Genomic DNA, 24558 nt, shown 5'->3' with positions numbered 1-24558 from the left:
GGTGGAGTTGTCCTGTTACGTTGGGACTGTATCCCTCAGTTGTTAGGGTGCATGTTGTGCAGTGAGTGAACGATGGGTCGTCTCAGCTCGGTCGGTACAGCTATATGCTGCGATGCGAGTCTTGGAGAGAGACTGGGTCGTCTCAGCTCGGTCGGTACAGCTATATGCTGTGATGCGAGTCTTGGAGAGAGACTGGGTTAAAATCCCCCCGATATGGCCGACGCGTGCTACTGGTTGTGACGCCGCGTCGGAAAGGCGGTGGGGTGGTAACATGGAAATTCCCCCCCCCCCCGATATGGCCGACGCGTGCTACTGGTTGTGACGCCGCGTCGGAAAGGCGGTGGGGTGGTAACATGGAAATTCCCCCCCCGATATGGCCGACGCGTGCTACTGGTTGTGATGCCACGTTGGAAAGGCGGGGGGGTGCTAACGGGTGACTGTCATGTCCGAAGAGCGGAGGCGAGTGTTCGTTGAGTGATGCCTCAGGAGGGTTTGGTTCTCGTCACAGGAGGCAGTATCTACCTGGCACTTTGGAGTCGCCGGTTATGCCGACCGGCTATGGACTGGGGGGGGAGTGGAGCATGCGTCAGCTACTCCTGCTCCTCCTGTTCTGACTCCTGGGGGGAGGGGCCGTGCCCTTTGGGCCGCTTCTGGTTCCCCAGGCCCGGCCACATGGACTCGTTGAAGAATGGCTGCTCTACATGCCTCTCAGACTCCTTGCTCATTGCCTACGACGTCGTTCCAATGGCCACACTCACATGTCAGTGCATGCGTGATTCTCACGGGGGGGGGGGGCTGTGCTGGAGCATAAGTGGGTTAGCCAGTTTTCATGTATATTTGTTGTTAATTTCCCGTTTTCTATGTGGTTCCCTTTTACCCTCGTCGATTCTGTATATATTACGTGATTGTATTTCTTATCGGTCGCCGATCATTTATTGATGTTGCTGGTTCGGAGGAACACCTTTTCTATGTTTCACAGTTGTGTTACAGCCGGGGACGGCTGTGTGTTTATACAGGGGGGGATGTGATGTAGTGACATAGAATGGTCACTACTGTGTCGGCCTGTACGAAGGCTGGGGGCCCCAAGGGGGTGCCTGGGGGGTCACGTGGTGGAGGGATCCGGACCTTCCCAGAGGTGGGGGAAGTGAGGCGTGTCCTGGGAAGGGAGGCGTGGCCTGAAGAGAGCCAGCCACGCCGGGGCGGAGCCAGCCAGGCCAAAGGAGATATAAGCGTGGTGTGAACGCAGAGCGAGGCTGTTGTACTGTACTCCGAAGTGAAGACATCATGGGTCGTCGTCCTGGGCCAGGCAGGCCGTTGCCTGCCTGGTCCAGTCTGTGTCGCGTTCCAGAGTGTTAGTGAGTTGAGGAAGGTGGTCACCACCTCATGTACAGCGTTATGTTACTTACCGTTTAATAAACAGTGTTGCCTCCAAGCTGCGTGTGTGTGCACCTAATTCGAACCCACTACACAAGAAAGCAGAGTGGCACAGCAGAAATGTGCTGGGCCTTTTAACCAGAGGTCGAGGGATCGAAGCCAATTTATGCTATCTGGCTTCCTGTATCGCTGATGTCGGTTTTTATTTATCGCAGATTTAAAGGTGAGGGTTGTTCTTGTTTTGCTTAGATATTTTTCTAAAAGTGTCGAGATAAACATCCAAGACAACCCAGCGGGGGATTAGCTCAAGTGGTAGAGTGCTCACTTAGTATGTGAGAGGTAGTGGGATTGATGCCCACATTCTCCAAAGAACATATGGACAAGTTCCTTTTTTTTGTTAGTGTGTATAAAGTGAGTAAACATATGAACGTGTCTAATGTTTAAAACGTTATCAATATATTCACAAGGTCAATCAAAATATGGCAAATGAACTTTTTTAACCCGGTATTGATGCAAATAATGATACATTTTCAACATCTTTTCTGCTGCCTATCAGATACATGTGTAGGACTTGAAATGTCACGCGCCACGCGTTCTCTTGCTATGGGAGAGAGCAGCGTACAGTGGGGGGCAACTGAGGATACAGTTGTTGTTGTGTGCCATTGAGGGGGAGGTCATTAAGAGAGACCACAGGTGATAATTGGTTTTTACCCTTCTATCTGGCAACAAAACTGACACCTTTTTTACAAGGAGTCATGTTTACATAGACCACAATACCTGCAGTCATAATGCAAACAAAAAACATAACTCTGATAATGTGCACTGTCTTTGAAGTTGATTGGTCCACACCCGAGACAGCTTTCCTTAGAACCTAGTTTCACATGGGTTGGACCAGATGACGCCAAAAGGCGCACAACTCAAAGACAATGCACCATCAGAGTATGAGAGCTTGGGGCAACATCAAGGACAGTGCACATTATCAGAGTTATGTCTTCTGTTTGTATTATGACTGCAGGTATTGCGGTCTATACAAACATGACTTATTGTAAAAAAGTGTCAGTTTTGTTGCCAGATAGAAGGGTAAAAAAACAATTATCATATTTTTACTGGCAAATGATGTTCCTATAGTGTAGATGCTTGCCCCGAGCTCTCATACTCTGATGGTGCATTGTCTTTGAGTTGTGCGCCTTTTGGCATCATCTGGTCCAACCCATGTGAGACTAGGCTCTAAGGAAAGCTGTCTTGGGTGTGGACCAATCAACTTCAAGGACAGTGCACATTATCAGAGTTATGTCTTTTGTTTGTATTATGACTGCAGGTATTGCGGTCTATACAAACATGACTCCTTGTAAAAGGTGTCAGTTTTGTTGCCAGATAGAAGGGTAAAAAAACAATTATCATATTTTTACTGGCAAATGAGGTTCCCATAGAGGAGAGACCACAGGTGTTAAGGGTAACTGAGGACGCAGGCCGGTGATTGGTCAGGAGGGTGAGTGGCTGATGACTGGCGCCGGGCTGACGGCGATAACATGGTCACGTGAAGCTGGGGGCCTGGGGGCGAGTAGCAAAGTGGGGGATGAGATAATTAATTGGGGCTGATTGGTTCGGGTATAAAGGCACAGCGTAACGGAGAGACGGGAGTTATGGTTGGTGTCGGAGTTGGAGTGGTTGGTGCCCGGGGCAGAGACGGAGCAGCAGGGAGCAGGAATAGATACGATAAGGGTAGATAGAGAGAATACAGGTAGGGTAGCAGTGGATAGAGTGAATACAGTGTACGGTAGCAGTGCATAGAGAGAATACAGATAGGGTAGCAGTGGATAGAGAGAAGACAGCGTATGGTAGCAGTGGATAGAGAGAATACAGATAGGGTAGCAGTGGACGGAGTGAGTACAGAGTAGGGTAGGAGAAAATACAGATAGGGTAGCAGTGGATAGAGAGAATACAGATAGGGTAGCAGTGGACGGAGCGAGTACAGAGTAGGGTAGCAGCGGAGTAACGGACCTTGGGGGAGAGAGAGAGAGAGCGAGTGAAGTCGCGGAGCGGAGCAAGCGAACAGAGAGACATGGAGTGATGATGATGGCGGGTTGTGCATTGGAGCGAACGGAGAGGCATGGAGTGATAACGAGGAGGAGGTGTGAACTATATGCGTGCATAAAAGAGACGAGAAAGACAAAGATGTTGTCGCGTCGGTACGAGTCCTACAACTGGTGTTGGAAGTGATTAAAAGAACTACGCCGATATGTCAAAGAAAGTTACGAAAAAGAAGAACTTGCCGGCGGTCTCGTCGGCCGACAGCAGCGATGCGGACGTGATACCTCCATCGGGAGTGGAGGCTCCCGCTTCCCCGGGGGACGCTACTGATGGGGCGCCGCCGCGTGACGAGGGCGACCCGAACGACGAGGATGAGCTGAGCCCGCCTCACGTATGGAGAGCTACGATGGCGGCGTGGGAGGTCAGGATGACGGCGCTCACGAAAGAATTTTAACAGTTTATGCTTACGATACGGGCGGCGCCGACGGGATCGGATCAGTGGCCGCACAACCTCGTTACATCTGCGGGGGCCGGCGGTGCGGCTGGATCTCCCGATGCGCCAGGTGCACAGCTGGATGCCGTGGAGGAGCCGGAGTCGCTGACTTCGAGCAGGCGACGCCGACTGCACATGGAACGCGTTTACATGACGGTTTCGGGCAGCGTATGAGTCGCTCGGGTGGACGGAAGCTGAAGCGCTACGGGCCCTGCCAACGGCCTTGGACGACGATGCACTGGCGACGTTCTACGGCCTCCCTGGGGGGGTTCGCTTTTCATTGTCAGGGACATTCACGGCGATGCAGGACATTTATAAACCTCGATCGGTCGCCAAGCGCAAGTTTCAGTTGAGACAGCGGGTGGAGGCAGAATCTCCCCTCGCGTATCGCAGTGCGCTATTGACCCTCGGCCAAGCGGCTTACCCGGCGATGGATCAGGCTGCCCTTGATTCCTTGGCCCAGGAGAAGCTGTTGCAGATGGCAAAGGAGCTACGAGTCGTCCTCTCACTTCCCAGCAACAGCGACGACGACGGGTCATCTTTGCAGATTGCCAGGAACATCCAGGCCAACCTGGATCTTCGCGACGACCCATCGGCGGTGCCACCACAGCCCCTGGTGGTGGGCGTCGGTGCGGATGGGGGCCTACCAGAGTGGGAGCCGAGGTCGCTAATGGCAGCAGCCGCACGACCGCTGTTGGGCCCACCTCGCCGCTCAGGGACGTTCGGACGTGGCGGTCCGCTGACGTGTAACGAGTGCGGGCGTCGAAGACACTTCGCACGAGACTGCTGGGGATGGAGAGGCATCTTCCCGCGATCATCAGGAGGCTACAACCATGGATTGTACCCAGCGCAGGATTGACAGGCGAGTCGCGACATATGCAATACGCGGCCGTATCCTACACCTCGCCCCATGTTTTGGAACCAGTGGATGGCCCATGTATAGTGGCAAATGGGGGCAGTTTGGGAATTTTGGGTCGCGTACTTGCAACGATAAAAGTCGGGGAGGTGTGCGTAACAGGATACATTTTGGTTTCGACTGTTTTGGCTGTACCTTGTTTGTTGGGCACGGATTTTTTGCAAAAGATGCCAATTAAGATTTCGATTGAGAAGGGACGATTGGAATTGCCATCGGGGAAGTGCCTTAAATTTTTGGGAACTCCATCTAAATTTGCTTGTGTCAACGCTGTGATTCAGGCGGTGGTTAGCCGCATGGTGCGCATTCCGCCTGCGACGCAGATGCTTGTGCCATTAAGGTTGAAAAAAGGGCTGTCAGTGGGTAACTTGGAGGAAGGCATTCTGTTGTCACCCTCGAATGCCGTGTCACGAACGCCCTCTTTGGTGGGTGCTTTAACGATGGTGCCGGCGACGGCCGAACCATTCATCCAGATTGTGAACACGGGGCACAAGCCGGTCATTATTCAAGAGGGGACTATGTTGGCGCACGCATCGGTCGCGCGGGGTTCGGAAGGGGATGTGTGCTTGGCAGCTGTGGAAGGAGACACGCTGCCACGGGAGGAGGAGGAACCAAGCTGGTTTCGCGATTTGTATGAATGCAACGACGATTTGACACCCGAGCAGCGGACGCGTCTAAGGGAGTTGCTTTGGGAATGCAGGGACGTTTTTAGCTCAGGAAAGTTTGATGTCGGTCACACGACCTTATTGCGACATCACATTGATACTAGGGATGCACCCCCAATTCGATTAAATCCTCACCGTGTGAGCCCGCTGGAGAAGGATTGCATTCGGAAAACGGTTGACGAGATGTTGCAACAGAATATCGTCTCCCCTTCTTCCAGCCCATGGGGGGCTCCGATCGTATTGGTTAAAAAACGAGATGGTTCTCTACGATTTTGTGTGGATTACCGCAAATTGAATAAGGTTTCGGTGGCGAATGCATACCCGCTCCCGCGCATTGACGACTCATTGGACGCATTGTCCGGTGCGAAGTTTTTTTCCACTTTGGATCTTTTGTCTGGCTTTTGGCAATTGCCCTTGGACGAGGAATCTAAACCGAAGACGGCCTTCCGCACGCCGCAAGGGTTGTTCCAATTTAACGTACTACCGATGGGGCTGCACTCCACGCCAGCCACCTTTCAAAGATTGATGAAACTTGTATTGTCTGGATTGCAGTGGGAGTCATGTTTGATATACCTTGACGACGTCATTGTGTTCAGTAAGGATTTTGAGGGATATTTACAGCGGCTACGGGCTGTGTTTGGCAGGGTACGGGACGCCAATTTGAAATTTAAACCCCAAAAATGCCATTTGTTGAGAACATCTGTTAAATACTTGGGGCATGTGGTCAGTCAAGCGGGGGTCGCCACAGACCCAGAGAAAACCAGTTGTGTACGTGCATGGCCAGTGCCTAAGACAGTGTCAGAAGTGTGTAGCTTCGTGGGATTTGCGTCATACTACCGTCAATTTGTTAAAAACTTTGCCACAATTGCGAGGCCGCTGCACACGCTGACTGCTAAGGGTAAGAAGTTTCTGTGGGGTGACAAGGAACAGCGTTCGTTTGAGATGCTCCGGGATGCTTTGGCTGACGCGCCGCCGCTCGGATATCCAAATTTTGTGGAAATGTTTATTTTGGACACCGATGCCAGTGATACGGGCATCGGCGTTGTATTGTCGCAAACGATTGACGGAGTTGAAAGGGTCGTCGCGTATGGCAGCCGTGTGCTGTCCCCAGCAGAGCAAAGATATTTTGTAACACGCAGGGAATTGTTGGCGATTGTACACTTTGTGCAGCTGTATTGACCATACTTGTACGGGCGACAATTTTTGGTCTGCACCGACCACGCGGCACTACAGTACTCCTTGCGGATCGATCAACCCTCGGGCCAAATGGCCCGGTGGCTTGAGGTCCTGCAGGGATACTCATTCACGGTCCAGCACAGGAAAGGGACGTGTCATGGTAACGCGGATGCGCTGTCCCGATTGCCGCTGCAGCCGATTTAGACCGGGTTGACGAAGCACCGGCTAAGGAGCCTGGGTTGCTGGGATTGTCACGGGATCGTTGGGCGCGCTTGCAAGCGGACGATCCTTCGCTTACCAAAATGAGGCTTCGGGCCTCTCGTTCCAAACAATCGGATAATCGGGCCTTTCTTCGACTCGTTGACGACCTCCTGGTCAGATGGGATGTTGTCTTGCAGAAGTTTTGTATTGTGGTACCACTATGTTTGAGAGGGGAACTTATTCGCGACACGCACGAGCGATTGATGCACTTGGGGGAGAAGAAAACGGCTTTGACTTTGAGTAACGATTTCTATTGGCCAGGGTTACAGAATGATGTTCATTTGTATGTTAAGGCTTGTCACGAGTGCGCATGGCGGAAGGCGCCGGCACAGCCATATCGGGTACCATTGCAGTCGATACGTGTTTCGCGGGTGAACGAGATTGTAGCCCTTGATATTCTGGGACCGTTCCCCGTTACCCCGCGGGGTCACAAATACCTGCTTGTGGGGGTCGAGTACCTCACTCGGTGGCCTATGGCATGGCCGCTAGCGGACCAATTGGCAGGATCGATCGTGGAGGCCTTCCTGCAGGGTTACGTTTTTGATAAAGGTGCCCCGGAGCACCTGCTTACGGATCAGGGTAAGAATTTTTCATCCCGCCTATTGAAGGAAGTGTGTGATGCATTGGGTACAAGGAAAATTCAGACATCCCAATACCACCCGCAAACCGATGGGATGGTCGAGCGTCTTCATCGAACATTGACGTCTATGTTGTGCCAACAGGTTAATTCGACTCAGACAGACTGGGATGTCCCGGCAGCCTTGGCCGCTTAAAGATTAGCCCCACATGCTTCGACAGGGTATTCACCCTTCTATTTGATGTATGGTCGTGAACCAGAAGCCCCGGCCTTGGTCAGGCTGAGGGTGAAATCTAAAGGGAAGTCACCAGCGGTGCCTGTCCCCATGCTTGAGGCATTGGATCGAATGAAAGAGGCTAGGGAGGCCTCGCTGGGAAATACGGAACGAAGGCAGGCGGCTAATGAGCGCCTGCACGGTACACAGCCTCCACGTGAGCCATGGCAGGTGGGGGACAAGGCCTGGTTACATTGTCCGATGGTGCCGGTAGGCACATCACCGAAATTCCATGGGCCCTGGCAGGGGCCCGTTGAGATTGTGGAAGTTCGTCGGGATCAGAGTGTGAGGATTCGATACGGTCGCCGATTGTGGCATATTCACCCGTCGCGCTTGAAAAGATATGTGGTGCCTTATGATGCGTCATCTCCCATCCCGGAACGGCCTGTATTGGATGTGTCCGACGAGCGTACTGTGCGGCGACAGGAGGACGCACCTCAGCAGTCTACCCCCCGTGTGTCTGCAGGATCGCCATTTTTGAGTCAGGGGACACCCCGGGACACACGAGGCCACGTTGGGGTCTCATCAAGGAATGGCCGGTGTAACGAAGATGGGCGCATGTTTCGGGCAGGACGCTGCCCCGCGCCCACAGACAGAGATACCCTGCCCCCTGTTCAGTTGAGCCGGGGTGACGGACCGGCTGCGGGAACCCGCTCAAGAAGATTGACTTTTTCTTAAAACTTTGGGAGTTGGGGATCGTCTACATTTTGTTGTATGTTGTGTTTTCCGCTTGATGCGTTGTGCTTAGCCAGGACGGCTAACTTTTTCAACGGGGGGGGGGGGGGGGGGGGGGGCGGTGGTGATGTAGGACTTGAAATGTCACGCGCCATGCATTCTGTTGCTATGGGAGCGAGCAGTGTACAGTGGGGGGCAACTGAGGATACAGTTGTTGTTGTGTGCCATTGAGGGCGAGGTCATTAAGAGAGACCACAGGTGTTAAGGGTAACTGAAGACGCAGGCCGGTGATTGGTCAGGAGGGTGAGTGGCTGATGACTGGCGCCGGGCTGACGGCGATAACATGGTCACGTGAGGCTGGGGGCCTGGGGGCGAGTAGCAAAGCGGGGGATGAGATAATTAATTGGGGCTAATTGGTTCAGTTATAAAGGCACAGCGTAACGGAGAGACGGGAGTCTTGGTTGGTGTTGGAGTCGGAGTTGGAGTGGTTGGTGCCCGGGACAGAGACGGAGCAGCAGGGAGCAGGAATAGATACGATAAGGGTAGACAGAGAGAATACAGATAGGGTAGCAGTGGATAGAGAGAATACAGCGTACGGTAGCAGTGGATAGAGAGAATACAGCCTACGGTTGCAGTGGATAGAGAGAATTCAGATAGGGTAGCAGTGGATAGAGAGAATACAGCGTATGGTAGCAGTGGATAGAGAAAATACAGATAGGGTAGCAGTGGATGGAGCGAGTACAGAGTAGGGTAGGAGAGAATACAGATAGGGTAGCAGTGGATAGAGAGAATACAGATAGGGTAGCAGTAGACGGAGCGAGTACAGAGTAGGGTAGCAGCGGAGTAACGGACCTTGGGGGAGAGAGAGAGAGAGCGAGCGAAGTCGCAGAGCGGAGCGAGCGAACAGAGAGTCATGGAGTGATGATGATGGCGGGTTGTGCATTGGAGCGAACGGAGAGGCATGGAGTGATGACGAGGAGGAGGTGTGAACTATATGCGTGAATAAAAGAGACGAGAAAGACAAAGAAGCTGTCGCGTCGGTACGAGTCCAACACATTGACGTAGATAATATCAATTTACAGGAAAGCAGAGTGGGACAGCGGAAGCGTGCTCGGTGTCGTATATGTCGGGTCTTGAAAAATTAATTAAAAGAATACAATAAAAAACAGAATAAAAAAATGTGTATTTATCAGAATTCACGTTAATTTATATAATTATGCACACAATTTATGCTAATTATGGAGGTGTCATTGTTGTAATCTATACAAATGTATGTGATTATGCTAATGTATGCAATTTTGATCATTAGGCTCGGCTTTGTTGTCTAGGGTCGTATTATCAATCGTAATAATACAAGGAATTGTATTAAGTTTTGCAAGTGTTATGTAACTATGCTGATTAAGCTCGGCTCTCATTTTTCATAATAATGTTTATTACGCATGAACTTAGGAAGGCACCACTCAGACACTTCTGTGTTAAGCAATTTTAATTTTTAACCAAAAACATAACACTCTAATATGCGAACTCTTATGCTTGGAATTGTCAATACAGTACTCCTGGAGATGTTCTCCTCATTGATCCGTACATTTAACCCTCAATGATTACGAAGTTTACATTTGTAATACATTCCACTATCAATTGTTAACATTAAAATCATAATGTGCACAAAGAAAACAAACTAACCGGAAACGAGTGAACTTAAAACAGTAAATACATAACAAAAGTAAATATCCAATAAATAAGTAACACATAACTGGTAGATAGATAAGTACAGTTTTAGCACTGGTAGATTGCGCACTGCGCAGACAATAGCCGCACTACGGTACGCCATTGCCTCGCCCCCAACCCCCACCTCTCTCTTTTCCCAGCTCTCCCGTCGCAGGTAAACAAAGTGTGCCCACTTCAAACATTGTCGTTTCATTGTACAAACAATTAGAATAATTTTAAACGTGATAACATGTGCAATTTTAGTGTGAGTGGTTTATTCAGCAGTGCTTTAGTCAAAGGTAATTGTTGCATATTGGATAGTCCTACCATGAAACAAATAAACGAGTTATGACATGTCACACGTGTAAAATATTTTTGGGATAGCCCGCACCTCCATATATGATAATTAGGCAGGGTCTTGTTTGGTTTGTAAAAAGTGGTATACCCCACGGGTTATATGCAGGAAAATACGGTAATCTATGTACTTGTATACATGTTTGGTTACCAGTGTAATGAAACATGTTTTAATATGGTGTAAGTCACCTTTGTTTCCTTGGCAACAATTGTATTGAGTTGACGCTTTTTGGGTTTGTGTCTATTCACCCTGCATTGTCCTTAAACATAACTGTCGCGGTGCTATGCACGTACATGGTTTGCTTAGCAAACAAACATCTCTCTCTATGTAAGTGCATGTGCAATGCTAGTGTATATGAAACTTGAATGCATTTTCTTGTTCATGTTTCTCCCCCAGGATCTAATTTTCAAGGCATTATTCACAAATGTGTTGAGGATTTTTTCTGTTATTTGTGAGTCGACAATTATCAATCTCTTTTTCGATATTTTATGCTCCAATTGCTATGATATTTAAACATGTTTATGTTTCCTTATCTGATTTCTTTATGCATTCGTTTCGTAATTGGTTTACCGCTACATACACTCATTCTTCAGTTCCGCATATTTGTCTCTTTTTTATATGCATACTTTTCTTCAACATTAGTTTTTTGGTTTAAAACAATGTTTTCCCTGTTTGCTTTTTAGCCTTTTTCTCATACATTTAATGCACTGCCCATTATTATGGTAGTTAGTTCATTACTTAAGGTGGTGATATTCTTATAATAAAATAACTTATTTGGGCATTTTAATATTTCTTAGAGTTAGTCTCTAATCTTCTACCTGCTTGTGATGTTAACGATTTTGTTTGTGCCCTTGGTTGGTGTTAGATTTCTGTGTTAAATGCAAGTGTTACTTGAATGGTGCATGCTTTGAATGTTGTTTTCCTAGATTGTGTTTGCTACTTAATATCTACAATGTTATGGTTGATTTGCTGTAACTAACTTTTTTCACCAAGGTCTTCTGTGGTTCATTCTTGTAAACCAGCTTATCGCTGAATACTTTTGACATGCTTAGACAAATGCAATCAGCCACTCTATCATTGTTATGAACTCTCCCTCTATGATAGAAAAGATTACCACTGATGGGACATCTTTTGCCTAGTCTCAAACGGTGTTAGACCAGAGGACGCCAAAAGGTTTGAGACTAGGCTGGAAAGAAAGCTGTCTCTGGTGTGGACCAATTCGTTTCAAAGACAATGCATATTTTTATTTATTTAAAGCTTTCGTGACTACAGGGATTCGTATTCTTGGTTCTTTCGGTAAAGTCACGTAGAAGGGAAATAATAAAATAATATAAATATAAAACAATAAAAATTCTCACGACGTTTCGACTGCAACAAGCAATCATCATCAGGTGTGAAATCTGTGATGATTACTTGTGTTGCAGTCGAAATGTCGTGACAATTTTTATTGTTTTATATTTATATTATTTTATTATTTCCCTTCTACGTGACTTTACCGAAAGAACCAAGAATATAATGCATATATTATCAGAGTATGTTTTTGGTTTGCATTCTGACCACAACAAATGTGGTTAGTGCAGACATGATTCCTTGTAAAAGATTTCAGTTTGGTATTTTAACATCTTAACACCTGTTTTGTTGCCAGAAAAAATGGTAAAACCTATTCTCAAGATTACCACTATTCAAAAGTATGTAATTCACCCCTTTCTATGTCCCAATTTTTTGCTTTCAATTCTGTTTCTAGTTAAACACAGTTTAATTATTCGAGTAATGTTCACATATATATTGGCTTCTTCTTCCATGTGACTTAGTGAATATCAACTTAAAAAGTAACCATGGATATTTTTGAAACAATATAATTCTAGGTACTTGGGGTACAGAGAATAACTAAGAACCATATGTTATTCCTCCCCTAGCTGGAATGTACTTTTATTGTGTAGAATAAAAAAAGTTAAGGGTTTTGGTCCTAGATAAACACTTTAAATAGGTAAGTAACTGAGTTATATGGGAATACATTAATTATAAACCTGATTGAATGCATCTCCCTCCAAATTTAAAGTGAGTAATAACCAGTCGAGCAGTAAATATCACGTGAGGAGTGGATTAGTAACCTTGTGTGATAACGCACGAAGCAGACGAAAAATAGTATTTGGTAAATCCAGTGGTTTTATGAGGTGATTTATGTTTGATGTCAGCATAGCCTCTGAGAAGCATAAAGGTAGTGGTCATTCAATGTTTTCATGTAGAAGATGAGAAACAATATTTTATTCTATACTAATATCCCATATTGATTCTTATTTTTTTATTCAAACCTTTAGTTACAAATTTTAAGTTGAGACCGGAAACGAGTCAGACATCGAGATACGTTTATGAGGAACCATTTTCAAGTGTTGAGCTGCAGAGAGTGGTAATGGACAACGTAAGCTGTTGCAGAGTTCGTGATTATAAAGTTATGAATTTGTCTTATTTACATTCAGGTAGACTTTCAAGGGTATTGGCTTGTTTTAATGGTTTTAAAGTCACCTTGTATTTTTTGTTACAAACTGACCTTGTTTCCATAGTCGTGAAAGGTATTTTAATAATGAAGTAAGCACCCAGCAACTATACGTATTGACAAGTAGTCATGCATTTGTCCTGATGCAACCTTTATTGTACATGGGCATTGAAATACCTACATTCATACAGTAGCTGCAGCAACCATGGCATAGAAAGCAAATATCTTTGTTCGTGTGAGTACACGTGCAATACAAATACATATGTGAAGTGCAAAACTTCTCTTGTTTCCTAGGTACCAATGCAGAATGTTAAGAAAGAGCTTAACCAGCTAAAATATGAATAGTAAATGTTATATTCATAAAATACAATGTACGTTTTCTATAGCTATAAATCATTTGCTTAGCAATTAATTATAATTAATACCGTTCACTGCTTTTTCATCCACATAATTGTGAATATGTTGATGATAATTTCAATAATATTGCATGAGCTATCTACAGAATAAAAATACACACACAATACTGTGCATTTTAATAGACCTCTAAATATGTTCTATATTTATTGAAGGACCTGAGATATGTGGAAATTTGCTTTCCATATCGTGGTGACTAAGTATCCCACACTTATTAGATATTGCTATAAAAATACATTACTTTGGAAGGTGAGTTACTCTGTCAAAACTATAATACAAGTGATTCATATGTTTACATGAAACTGGTTTTTACAATAATTTTATTTCTGTTCTTAAAGAACAAGAAATAGTAAATGTGGCCCATATATAATTAATTCTATGTTTATTAAAAAAAAATCTAAAAACCAACATATTTCATTGTATGTTCTTCCTGCCATCCTACAAAAGTTTGCATCAGCACTAATTTGCATAACAAATATGTGAGTAAACAATCTGTGCAATCTAAACTTGTGCAATCGCGTGAGCTGGTAAGCCAACAGGGTCTATTCTTTCTCATTCAGGAGCCGCTATATAAAGACGAAAGAAGTGGCACCGGAGATGCTCAGTGCCGTGATTCATTCACTGCTCCTCTGACTGCAGAAACTAAAGACCAGGATCCAAGGTTAATTTCACTAAGCTATAGAGGCAACCCTGTAATGTATGGGCATACACACACTTGATAGATTGGGGGGAGGCGGGGAACAACGACTGTTGAACACATCTTTAACAAGACATAGAATGATTAACATATGATTTTAGTTTGTCTATCATGCATTTATCGAGCCATCACCCCTATGTACGTGGTGAATAGCTGCCCATTGCTGAATGGACCGAGCGTTCAGCAGGGGCGCTTGGTGCCCTTCAGCCCCCCAACGCTATGTGGCTGAATAGAAGTGTCTAATAGAAGAGTCTAAGAGAGGTGTCTAATAGAGGTGTCTAATGACATCCAGGCTACGAAATGTTATAACCAGCTGCATATCAGCAAATAATGTTCACAAAACCTAATGCAAAGGACACAATACCTAATCCATTATAGGCAACTTCACTCCCCCCCAATTCACACTGGCTTCTATTGCTGAAAATAAAATACGATCAGAAAATAGTTTAAAATGTAAGTGAAATATTATTCTGTTCCTCAGCTTATTTACTCCTGTTGTTGTAGGATCTTGTGCATGCATGCAAGATGAAGCTCTTTATTCTGTTGCTGACAGCCACTGTTGCTCAAAGGTAAGTGCTTTAAGTTGGAACATATATTTAATCCAAATAAAATGTTAGCGAATCTGTGAGTAGACAAAAAAAAGATTCTCAAACAATGTGCCACATGAATATCCTGGTTAACATAACTTTTCCACTAAAAATTGTTGAAAGCATTAACATTTTAAAGACGGTCATGATTTGCTATGTTTTTATGTTTAAAATGTATTTTCCCTAAAATATTTAACATTTACAAGCAGTACTGAAGAGATAACCGTAATTCAGTAGTTACTGCACTTTGTTATGAACCTAGTTACTTGAGTATGAATCCCGGCCTATTATTACTGGTGAGTGTTTTATGAACCCATTCTGGGTCACCCATTCACCAACCGACAGTGTCCATTGTGGTTAAGTATGGTCAGATAGCCTCATGACTGACACCCCATGGGGAGGTCTTCATCCAGCAGTGGGTTAAAAAGGAGTGGTGCATTCTGCTAAATATAGTAGTACTATTAAGCAGTGCTGGGAATATTACATTTAAATAGTATCTGATGTGTTGAGGTTCTTTAAAAATGTAAAAGAAAATTGGTATTTTATGAGTCCATAAAATGTTATTATCTTGCCATCCTATTTTGTAATTGTAAAGTAAATTTGTTGCCCATCTGTTTTTGAATGAACACAAGTACTTATCGATGTCTGCACTCACAAACAATTCTCACAGCAAACACATACAATGTTGTTTGTATTGTTCTGTCCATGGTTCGATATGTTGAACATGATCTTTTATTGGCTCAAAACTTAGTGGCCCTCTTATTAATTTATTATTAAATATCCGAAAGTAAAATTTCATTGAATGATCCAATGGCTATAGAGTATCAGCAAATCTGGAACAGTTCATATTTGCTAATTTCATCTTTATCCCTTAGTTTCTCCAATCCAATTTTAAGAAAACATTATAATGGTTTGGTAGGTTGCCCTGGTTCTGTTTTTGTTTCCTATCTTCATGGATTTCAATTGGGATCCTAGGATGGAATGTGCATCATAAATTTGAATTATTATTAAATTTCATGTTAATTCTTTATGTAATGTTTTAAAAAGTGGAATGATGACCAAAACTGCTTCACAACTCCAATTAGCGACCTACAATGTGAATTACCTAGCTACTACATGAAAAAAAGACCTCTTGGGCATGTACATTTTTACAGATTTGTATGTTTTATGTGTGATTGCAAAATAACACATCTATATCGTATGCACATTACACTTTTTTTGTTACTGCCATTCCACTTGCTTTCAGCCAGGAATATTAACGACACATTCACAGTTACTTTTAAGTGCATTAAGTTTTGGAATCTGTGTTTGAATGTTATATTTATTCACCCAGCATGTATGCATATTTGTTTACTGTAGTGAGGCTAATACACATGCTCTGTATGCCTTCACCTACCAGCGCCACATACCTTGCGACCTTTCCGCATTGGTATGGGGATGCACGGACGAGGTCAGATTTTGCCATGGGCTTCTCACTATTGCCAGGACCTGGTAATGAGACCCTCGTCAATGTGACCTTCGACATCGCGTCACGTGGTATCAAGAAAGAACTTGACAACCTGAGTGTGGGTAAGAGCTTGGGTGTGTGTGGGGGTGTTGGGAGCAAAGTCCAGTCGGCAGAACAAAAATGCAGTCCGGTTCCGTAAAATGTAAAGGAGCGATTTAACTCGAACGTAACTGTTGTATGTGTTTAAAAACAATTTAATTGTGCAACAGCCCACATGTTGAACCAAGGGATAGTCAAATCCAGCCCTCCAGGAATGCACAACCTGAGCACCCGATTCAGTACTTCCAAGTTTGTGAATGCCTGTGCGCTCCGTTTAAATGTTAGTTCCTTTTCACCTACTTAAAAATGCTGGTCTGTCTCCACTAAATTCTGGATTCAAACTAGACATTCAATTTGGCAAAGCAAAGTACCCCAACACTGCTTTATTTGTGCCCCTGAATGAATGACAATCGCTATTCTCAACTAAGCAGTGGTGACATCACCACCGTGCTTGCGACAGGCTAAGTGCACCTTGAGGCCATGTGAAGTGTATTAGGCTAACTGGAAAGTCAAGGTTCAGATCCAGGGGTTATGGATGGACTCACTGAGGTGACTGGAAGATGCACCACCAATGCTGTCCACTTTGTCAACTCACTGTTTTATCCATAAGAGGTTTTAAACTCACTGTGTTTTAGTCGCACAGTGTTCTGCTCATTGTTATGAGGTGCACTCCTCTGCACTCCACTGTTGTCGAAGGACGACTGACTCCAGCTGCTCAGTTGTGTCGTTCACGAACCTCAACAGGTCGAACTTGACACCACTGGTACCAGTCATCGGCAAGTTCAATCAGCTCCATATAATTTTGGACGTTATTAGCCCATCTGTTTTATAGCCTGTACCATGCCCATTTAGCCCCCTCTAACTAGCAAAGAATATGCTCCTTAGGCATGCGGCTCGGCATGTATAGTCATCAGCGTACATACCATGGTTAACAAAGAGGAGGGCATTTATCAGGCCCCCATTGCATCTTTATTAGATGGAAATGTCTCTGCTACAGCCATGGATAGTGTTTTAAACTACGTGGCCAAAGAAATGTTTAAATAGTGTAGAGGCCAAAGGACATTCCTGTCGAACTCCAAGTTTAACAGGAAATATCTACGAATTACAGCCATTCACAGAGTACGGGACGCCGAAAGTATTAATAATATCTCAGAGCCATAACCTATTGATGGTATCAAAGGACTTGACCAGGTCAATTAAGCAGACATGTATGTCTTGTTGATATTCCCGATACCAACCACTGCTGTAGCAGATATACAGAGAAGATGGTATCCATGCAGGACCTCCTCGGTTTGAAACCACATTGTGTGTCCACAACATTCTCTTCAGCATGCTTGGCAAGGCGATGTGAAATTATCCTTGCCAGGACCACTCCCAACACTCTGAGGAAGGTGATGCCCTGGTAGTTGTTGCAACCAGTATGTTCCCCTTTATTGGAAATAGGGACCACCTGGGCATCCTTACAATTCTGCAGAACCTGTCCTTTGCCAGAAAGTTGTAATGATGTCATGCAAGGTCTCAGCAAAGTCAACTCCACCTTGCTTCATGGTGTTATCTGGGCTAAGGGATTTTCCCTCCCTCGAAACCTCACAAACGCTCAGCAAACACCATAGCCTGTCCCTGGGGGTCCGAGATCAGATCAACATTGTTTCCTTTATGGATGGTAACAGGTGTGGTTCTGCAAGTTACTTTTTTATGGAATTAAAGATGAGTGATTTATGATTGAGCTTTATTGAGACAGTTTCCATCTCATCACCAACTCACGATCACTATTCACGTCTCTCTGAACCTCCGAGCGAAGGCTGTGCTAAGCAACCTCATTCTCAGAAGTGGGACGTTGTAAATAACTGGAATACATCCTTTGTCATCCAGGGCATCTGGGGAAGTTTGGACCGCGTACGCAATGCAGCCATTGCCGCTGCATGAGCCACATGAGGTGGAGGGGGGGAAGACGATGCCAATCTCACCTGCAAGCGATAATAATATGTTTACTTGCAACCTTCATAAAGTAGCTTAGACCAGGTTGTTGTGGTTTTTGAATTGTGTCAAAGAGGCATGCCCACCACCGCAATGGAAGTATGGCAGGCACATCTTACAGATGACCAGCCGATGGTCAGTGGGCAAATCAGCTCCATGGTAGTTTCTAGTATCAAGGACATGGGCTCGCTTTCACTGTTCGGTAACTTTATAGTCCAGCAGATGTTCTTGCTTGAAACTGGCATGCATCCATGATGTTATATGCATGTGCTGATGCTGGAACAGTGAGTTGTTGATTACAAGCCCATTGGTTGTATAAAAGCCTAGCAGCCTACCAATCACTCTGCCTCTGTCATGATCCAATCAGGCATTAAAGTAACCCAACAAGATTACTCTATTCTAAGAGGCAACTTTAGCTGCCTTATCTTTCTTCTTACCTATAAACGTCACTTTTTGTCTGTCTGTCTGTCCGTCTGTCCATCTGTCTGTCTGTGTACGCTCGCTTGCGAGGGATTTGGTGCTCGGGCCGTGGGGTTTAGGACGAAAATTTTTTGCCGGGAGGCACGTCCCGTGCCCCGCGATGGGAATAGGCATTTCCGTTTTTTCGTCCGTCACCTTTAAAGTGGTCCAATTATCGATATGGTGCGATTTCTCTTTATTTATTTATTTACTACTAGCAGAAGTACCCGGCGTTGCCCGGGTGAAAAATATATTTCTTAAAAACCTTACATATATATACACAGATATTAAGGTATTGTCAAAGCCCGGTGGGCCGTTTGTACATTTCTATACCAACAAATATATAAGAGGCTTGCACAAGTCCAAAAAGTTGTCGAAAATGTGGGGTAAATAGTTGATGTAAAAGGTTTCCGAAAATTGTGGACCCCCCCCTCAAAAAATATATTTACCCCTCGTAGTTATATATACCTACACACCTTACATACAACAGAGGAAGTGGTATCTATTGACTCTGTAGTAGTACCTACTGACTGTACCGTAGTATCTACTGAGCCAGTAGTAGCTACTGACTGTGTAGTGGTATTTAGTGACTGTAGTAACTACTGACCATAGTAGTATTTACTGGGCCTACAGTAGTATCTACCGACTATATAGTCATAACGACTAACTGTATAGTATCTGCTGACTCTATAATAGTATCCACTGACTATAGTAGTAACTACTAACTCTATAGCAGTATCTACTCACTCTATAATAGTATCTACTGACTCTAGTAGCTACTCACCGTGGTAGTATGTACTGACTGTATAGTAGTATATACTGACTGTAGCAGTATTGACTGACTGTAGTGGTATATACTGACTGTTTTAATATCTACTAACTCTATATAGCAGTATCTACCAACTCGATAGCAGTATCTACTATCAATACAGCAGTGTATACCGACTGAGGTGGTACCTGCTATCACTACAGCAGTGCATACTGACTGGTGGAACCTGCTATTATTACAGCAGTACATACTGTGTTGGTACCTGCTATGATTACAGCAGTGAATATTGTGGTGGTACCTGCTATGATTACAGTAGTGCATATTGTGGTGGTACCTGCTATGATTACAGTAGTGCATATTGTGGTGGTACCTGCTATGATTACAGCAGTGCATATTGTGGTGGTACCTGCTATGATTACAGCTGTGCATACTGACTGGTGGTACCTGCTATGATTACAGCAGTGCATACCGCTGTGGTGATACCTGCTATGATTACAGCAGTGCATACCGAGTGTGGTGGTACCTGCGATGATGACATCAGTACATACTGTGGTGGTGGTGGTGGTACCTGCTCTGATGAGAGCAGTACATAGTGTGGTGGTGGTACCTGCTATGATTACAGCAGTGCATATTGACTGTACTCACCACTCACCCTCACCACTCACCCTCACCACTTGCCCTCACCACTCACCACTCACCACTTACTACTCACCACTCACCCTCACCATTCACCCTCACAACTCACCACTCACCAATCTCCCTTACCACTCACCCTTACCACTCACCCTCACCATTCACCAATCACCACTCACCCTCACCACTCACCACTAACCCTCACCACTCTCCCTCACCACTCACCCTCACCACTCACCCTCACCACTCCCCACTCTCCCTCACCACTCACTCTCACCATTCAACTCACCATTCAGCCTCACCACTCACCCTCACCACTCACCCTCACCACTCACCACTCACCGTCACAACCACCACTCATGCTCACCACTCACCCTCACTACTCATCACACATCCTCACCAATCACCACTGACCAATCACCACTCACCACTCTCCACTAACCCTCACCACTCAACCTCACCACTCTCCCTCACCACTCACCCTCACCACTAACCACTCTCTCACCCCTCACCACTCACCCTCACCACTCATCACTCACCACTCACCACTCACCCTCACAACTCACGCTCACCACTCACCCTCACCACTCACCCTCAACACTCACAACTCACCGTCACAACCACCACTCACGCTCACCACTCACCCTCACTACTCACCACTCATCCTCACCAATCACCACTGACCAATCACCACTCACCCTCACCACTCTCCACTAACCCTCACCACTCAACCTCACCACTCACCCTCACCCTCACCACTAACCACTCTCTCACCCCTCACCACTCACCCTCACCACTCATCACTCACCACTCACCCCTCACCACTCACGCTCACCACTCACCCTCACCACTCACTAATCACCACTCACAACCGCCACTCACCCTCACCACTCACCCTAACCACTCACCCTCACCACTCACTCTCACCACTCACCCTCACCACTCACCCTCACAACTCACCCTCACCACTCACGCTCACCACTCACCATTACCACTCACCCTTACCACTCACTAATCACCACTCACAACCGCCACTCACCCTCACCACTAACCCTCACCACTCACTCTCACCACTCATCCTCACCAATCACACCCTCACCAATCACCACTCACCCTCACTGCTCACTGCTCACCCTCACCACTCACCCTCACCACTCACCCTCACCACTCACCACTCACGCTCACCCTCACCACTCACCCCTCACTAATCACCACTCAAAACCGCCACTCACCCTCACCACTCACCCTCACCACTCACCCTCACTACTCACCACTCATCCTCACAAATCACACCCTCAACAATCACCACTCACCCTCACCACTCACGCTTACCACTCACCCTCACCACTCATGCTCACCACTCACCCTCACCACTCACCCTCACCACTCACTAATCACCACTCACAACCGTCACTCACCACTCACTCTCACCACTCACCCTCACCACTCACCCTCACCACTCACCCTCACCAATCATCACTCACCCTCACTGCTCACCCTCACCGCTCACCACTCAATCTCACCCTCACCACTCACGCTCACCCTCACCACTCACCCCTCACTAGTCACCACTCACAACCGCCGCTCACCCTCCCCTCTCACCCTCACCACTCACCATCACCAATCACCACTCACCCTCAGCACTTACCACTCACCCTCACCACTCACTATTCACCCTCACCACTCACCCTCACCATTCACCCTAGCACTCTCCCTCACCACTCTCCCTCACCACTCACCCTCACCAGTCACGCTCACCCTCACTTCCACCACTCACCCTATTCCCGTTTTAAAAACTTACTTACGTGTCGCCAAGTATGCTTAACATTTCGAACAGACACACACATTCACTAATTTAGCTTTTGACATTTAACATACAAAACGTCAGCTAGTACTACTGTCATCATAGCAGGTACCACCACCACAGTGATGGTGAGTGGTGAGGGTGAGTGGTTAAGGTGAGGGTGAGTGGTGAGTAGTGGTGAGGGTGAGTGGTGAGGTTGAGTAGTAAGGGTGAGTGGTGAGGAAGAGTGGTGGGAATGAGTGGTGAGTGGTGAGGGTGAGTGGTGAGGGGTGAGTGGTGAAGATGAGTGGTGGGAATGAGTGGTGAGGGTGAGTGGTTAGGGTGATTAGTGAGGGTGAGCGGTGAGGGTGAGTGGTGAGTAGTGAGGGTGAGTAGTGAGGGTGAGTGGTGAGCATGAGTGGTATGGGTGAGTGGTGGTGGTGAGGGTGAGTGGTGAGAGAGAGTGGTGAGGGTGAGTAGTGAGGAATAGTGGTGAGGGTGATTTGTGAGGGTAAGTGGTGAGGGTGAGTGTGAGTGGTGAGGGTGAGTGGTCAGTGATAGTGAGTGGTGAGTGATAGTGAGTGGTGAGGGAGAGTGTTGAGGGTGAATGGTGATGGTGAGTGAGGGAGAGTGGTGAGGGAGAGTGGTGAGGGTGTATATATTTTTGCCTATGATGACAGCAGTACATGCTGACGTTTTGTATGTTAAATGTAAAAGCTAAATGTGTGAATGTGTGTGTCTGTTGGAAATGTTAAGCAAACTTTGCGACATATAGTTTTTAAATCGGGAATAGGGCGATTCTCTGTAATCTACAACCTTCAATGATTCCTTTGCGCGATTCAAAGAATCGATTCCTGGCGCGTAGGAGGTTTCCATTTTTGATTACAGAGTTTTATTTTCATTGGTATGTTATGTTTTAAAGTTTTCAGGAGTTTTTAATTATATTTTTGCCCCATTCGTAGCAGTTTATATCAATTCTATAACCAACTTATAGTAAACGGGAATCGGCCGATTCTAAAGGAGTCTACAACCTTTGATTCTTTTGCGCGATTCAGAGAATCGATTCTTGCTCAGTCGGGTTTACATTTTTTTTTACACATTTGTCTTTTCATTGGTGAGGGTGAGTGGTGAGGGTGAGTGCTGAACGGTGAGGGTGAGCAGTGAGGGTGACCAGTGAGGGTGAGTGGTGATTGGCGAGGCCGGAGGCTCTGCACGGTACTAGGCCTCGACACCCCACTCTTGTCAGGCGAGGACTTTGTGCTATAGAGTCGATATACCCAGCGTTGCCCGGGGGAAAAATACATTTCAAATCTTCTGAAGCAATTAAAAATTAAACCCAAGCGCGCCAAGAATCGATTCTTTGAATCGCGTAAAGGAATCGAAGATTGTAGATTCCTTTAGAATCGGCCAATTCCCGTTACTACAAGTTGGTTATAATGTAAGCATGATTCCTTGCAAAAAGGTGTCAGTTTTGTTGCCAGAAAAAGGAGAAAAACCCTATTAGTATATTTTGGTACTGGCAAAGGAGGTCCCATGATGTAGCTGCTCACCCCGAGCTCTCATTACTCTGATAGTGCGTTGTCTTTGAACTGTGCGCCTTTTGGCGTCATCAAGTCGAACACCGTATGAGACTAGGCTCTAAAGAAAGCTGTCTCTGGTGTGGACCAATCAGTTTCAAGGACAATGCATAAATTATCAGAGTATTGTTTTTTGTTTGCATTTGACTGCAAGTATTGTGGTTAATGTAAGCATGATTCCTTGCAAAAAGGTGTCAGTTTTGTTGCCAGAAAAAAGGGGAAAAACCCTATTAGTATGGTTATAGAGTTGTTTAAATGTAGACAGTAGAAATAGTTATTAAGCTGGGTGAGTGTACTGGCAGTCAATAATGTAGACTGTAGCCTGGTTATTAAGCTGAGTGAGTGTACTGGCAGTCTATAATGTAGACTGTAGCCTGGTTATTAAGCTGATTGAGTGTACTGGCAGTCTATAATGTAGACTGTAGCCTGGTTATTAAGCTGAGCTAGTGTACTGGCAGTCTATAATGAAGACTGCACAAATAGTTATTAAGCTGGGTGAGTGTACTGGCAGTCTATAATGTAGACTGCACAAATAGTTATTACGCTGGATGAGTGTACTGACAGTCTATAATGTACACTGCACAAATAGTTATTAAGCTGAGTGAGTGTACTGGCAGTCTATAATGCTGACTGTAGCCTGGTTATTAAGCTAGGTGAGTGTACTGGCAGTCTATATTGCAGACTGTAGCCTGGTTATTAAGCTGGGTGAGTGTATTGGCAGTCTATAATGCAGACTGTAGCCTGGTTATTAAGCTGGGTGAGTGTACTGGCAGTCTATAATGCAGACTGTAGCCTGGTTATTAGGCTGGGTGAGACGCTGACCGAGGGTTGTCCCTGGCGACGGGCAGCGCGTCGTCGCTGCAGGGTGAATGGTGAGAGTGAGTGGTGAGGGTGAGTGGTGATTGGTGAGGATGAGTGGTGAGGCTGAGTGGTGAGTAGTGAGGGTGAGTGGTGAGGGTGAGTAGTGAGGGTGAGTGGTGAGTGGTTAGGGTGAGTGGTGAGGATGAGTGGTGAGTGGTGAGGGTGAGTGGTCAGGGTGAGTGGTGAGTACAGTCAGTATGCACTGCTGTAATCATAGCAGGTACCACCATAGTATGTACTGCTGTAATCATAGCAGGTAC

At 45.9% G+C, this 24558-nt stretch overlaps 1 protein-coding gene across 2 annotated transcripts in view; it reads left to right on the top strand.

The window, feature by feature from the left end:
- Window positions 1-14016: 14016 nt before the first annotated feature.
- Window positions 14017-24558, top strand: part of LOC133351355 (CD109 antigen-like) — a 92389-nt gene continuing 81847 nt past the window's right edge. The window contains exons 1-3 of one of the 2 annotated variants that reach the window (XM_061566489.1): window positions 14017-14070; window positions 14611-14675; window positions 16093-16262. In XM_061566489.1, the coding sequence (XP_061422473.1) occupies window positions 14632-14675; window positions 16093-16262 (214 nt within the window). In that variant the 5' untranslated portion in view covers window positions 14017-14070; window positions 14611-14631. Of the gene's footprint in view, window positions 14107-14610; window positions 14676-16092; window positions 16263-24558 lie in introns of both variants that reach the window. The other variant, XM_061566490.1, reaches the window with a different exon arrangement.

The sequence above is a fragment of the Lethenteron reissneri genome, chromosome 37 (assembly GCF_015708825.2).
Source record: "Lethenteron reissneri isolate LAM-NWPU_2019-01 chromosome 37, ASM1570882v1, whole genome shotgun sequence".
In the NCBI taxonomy this organism is placed as follows: domain Eukaryota; kingdom Metazoa; phylum Chordata; class Hyperoartia; order Petromyzontiformes; family Petromyzontidae; genus Lethenteron; species Lethenteron reissneri.
Note: the sequence above shows the minus strand (reverse complement) of the source record. Positions and strands in the feature narration are given on the sequence as shown.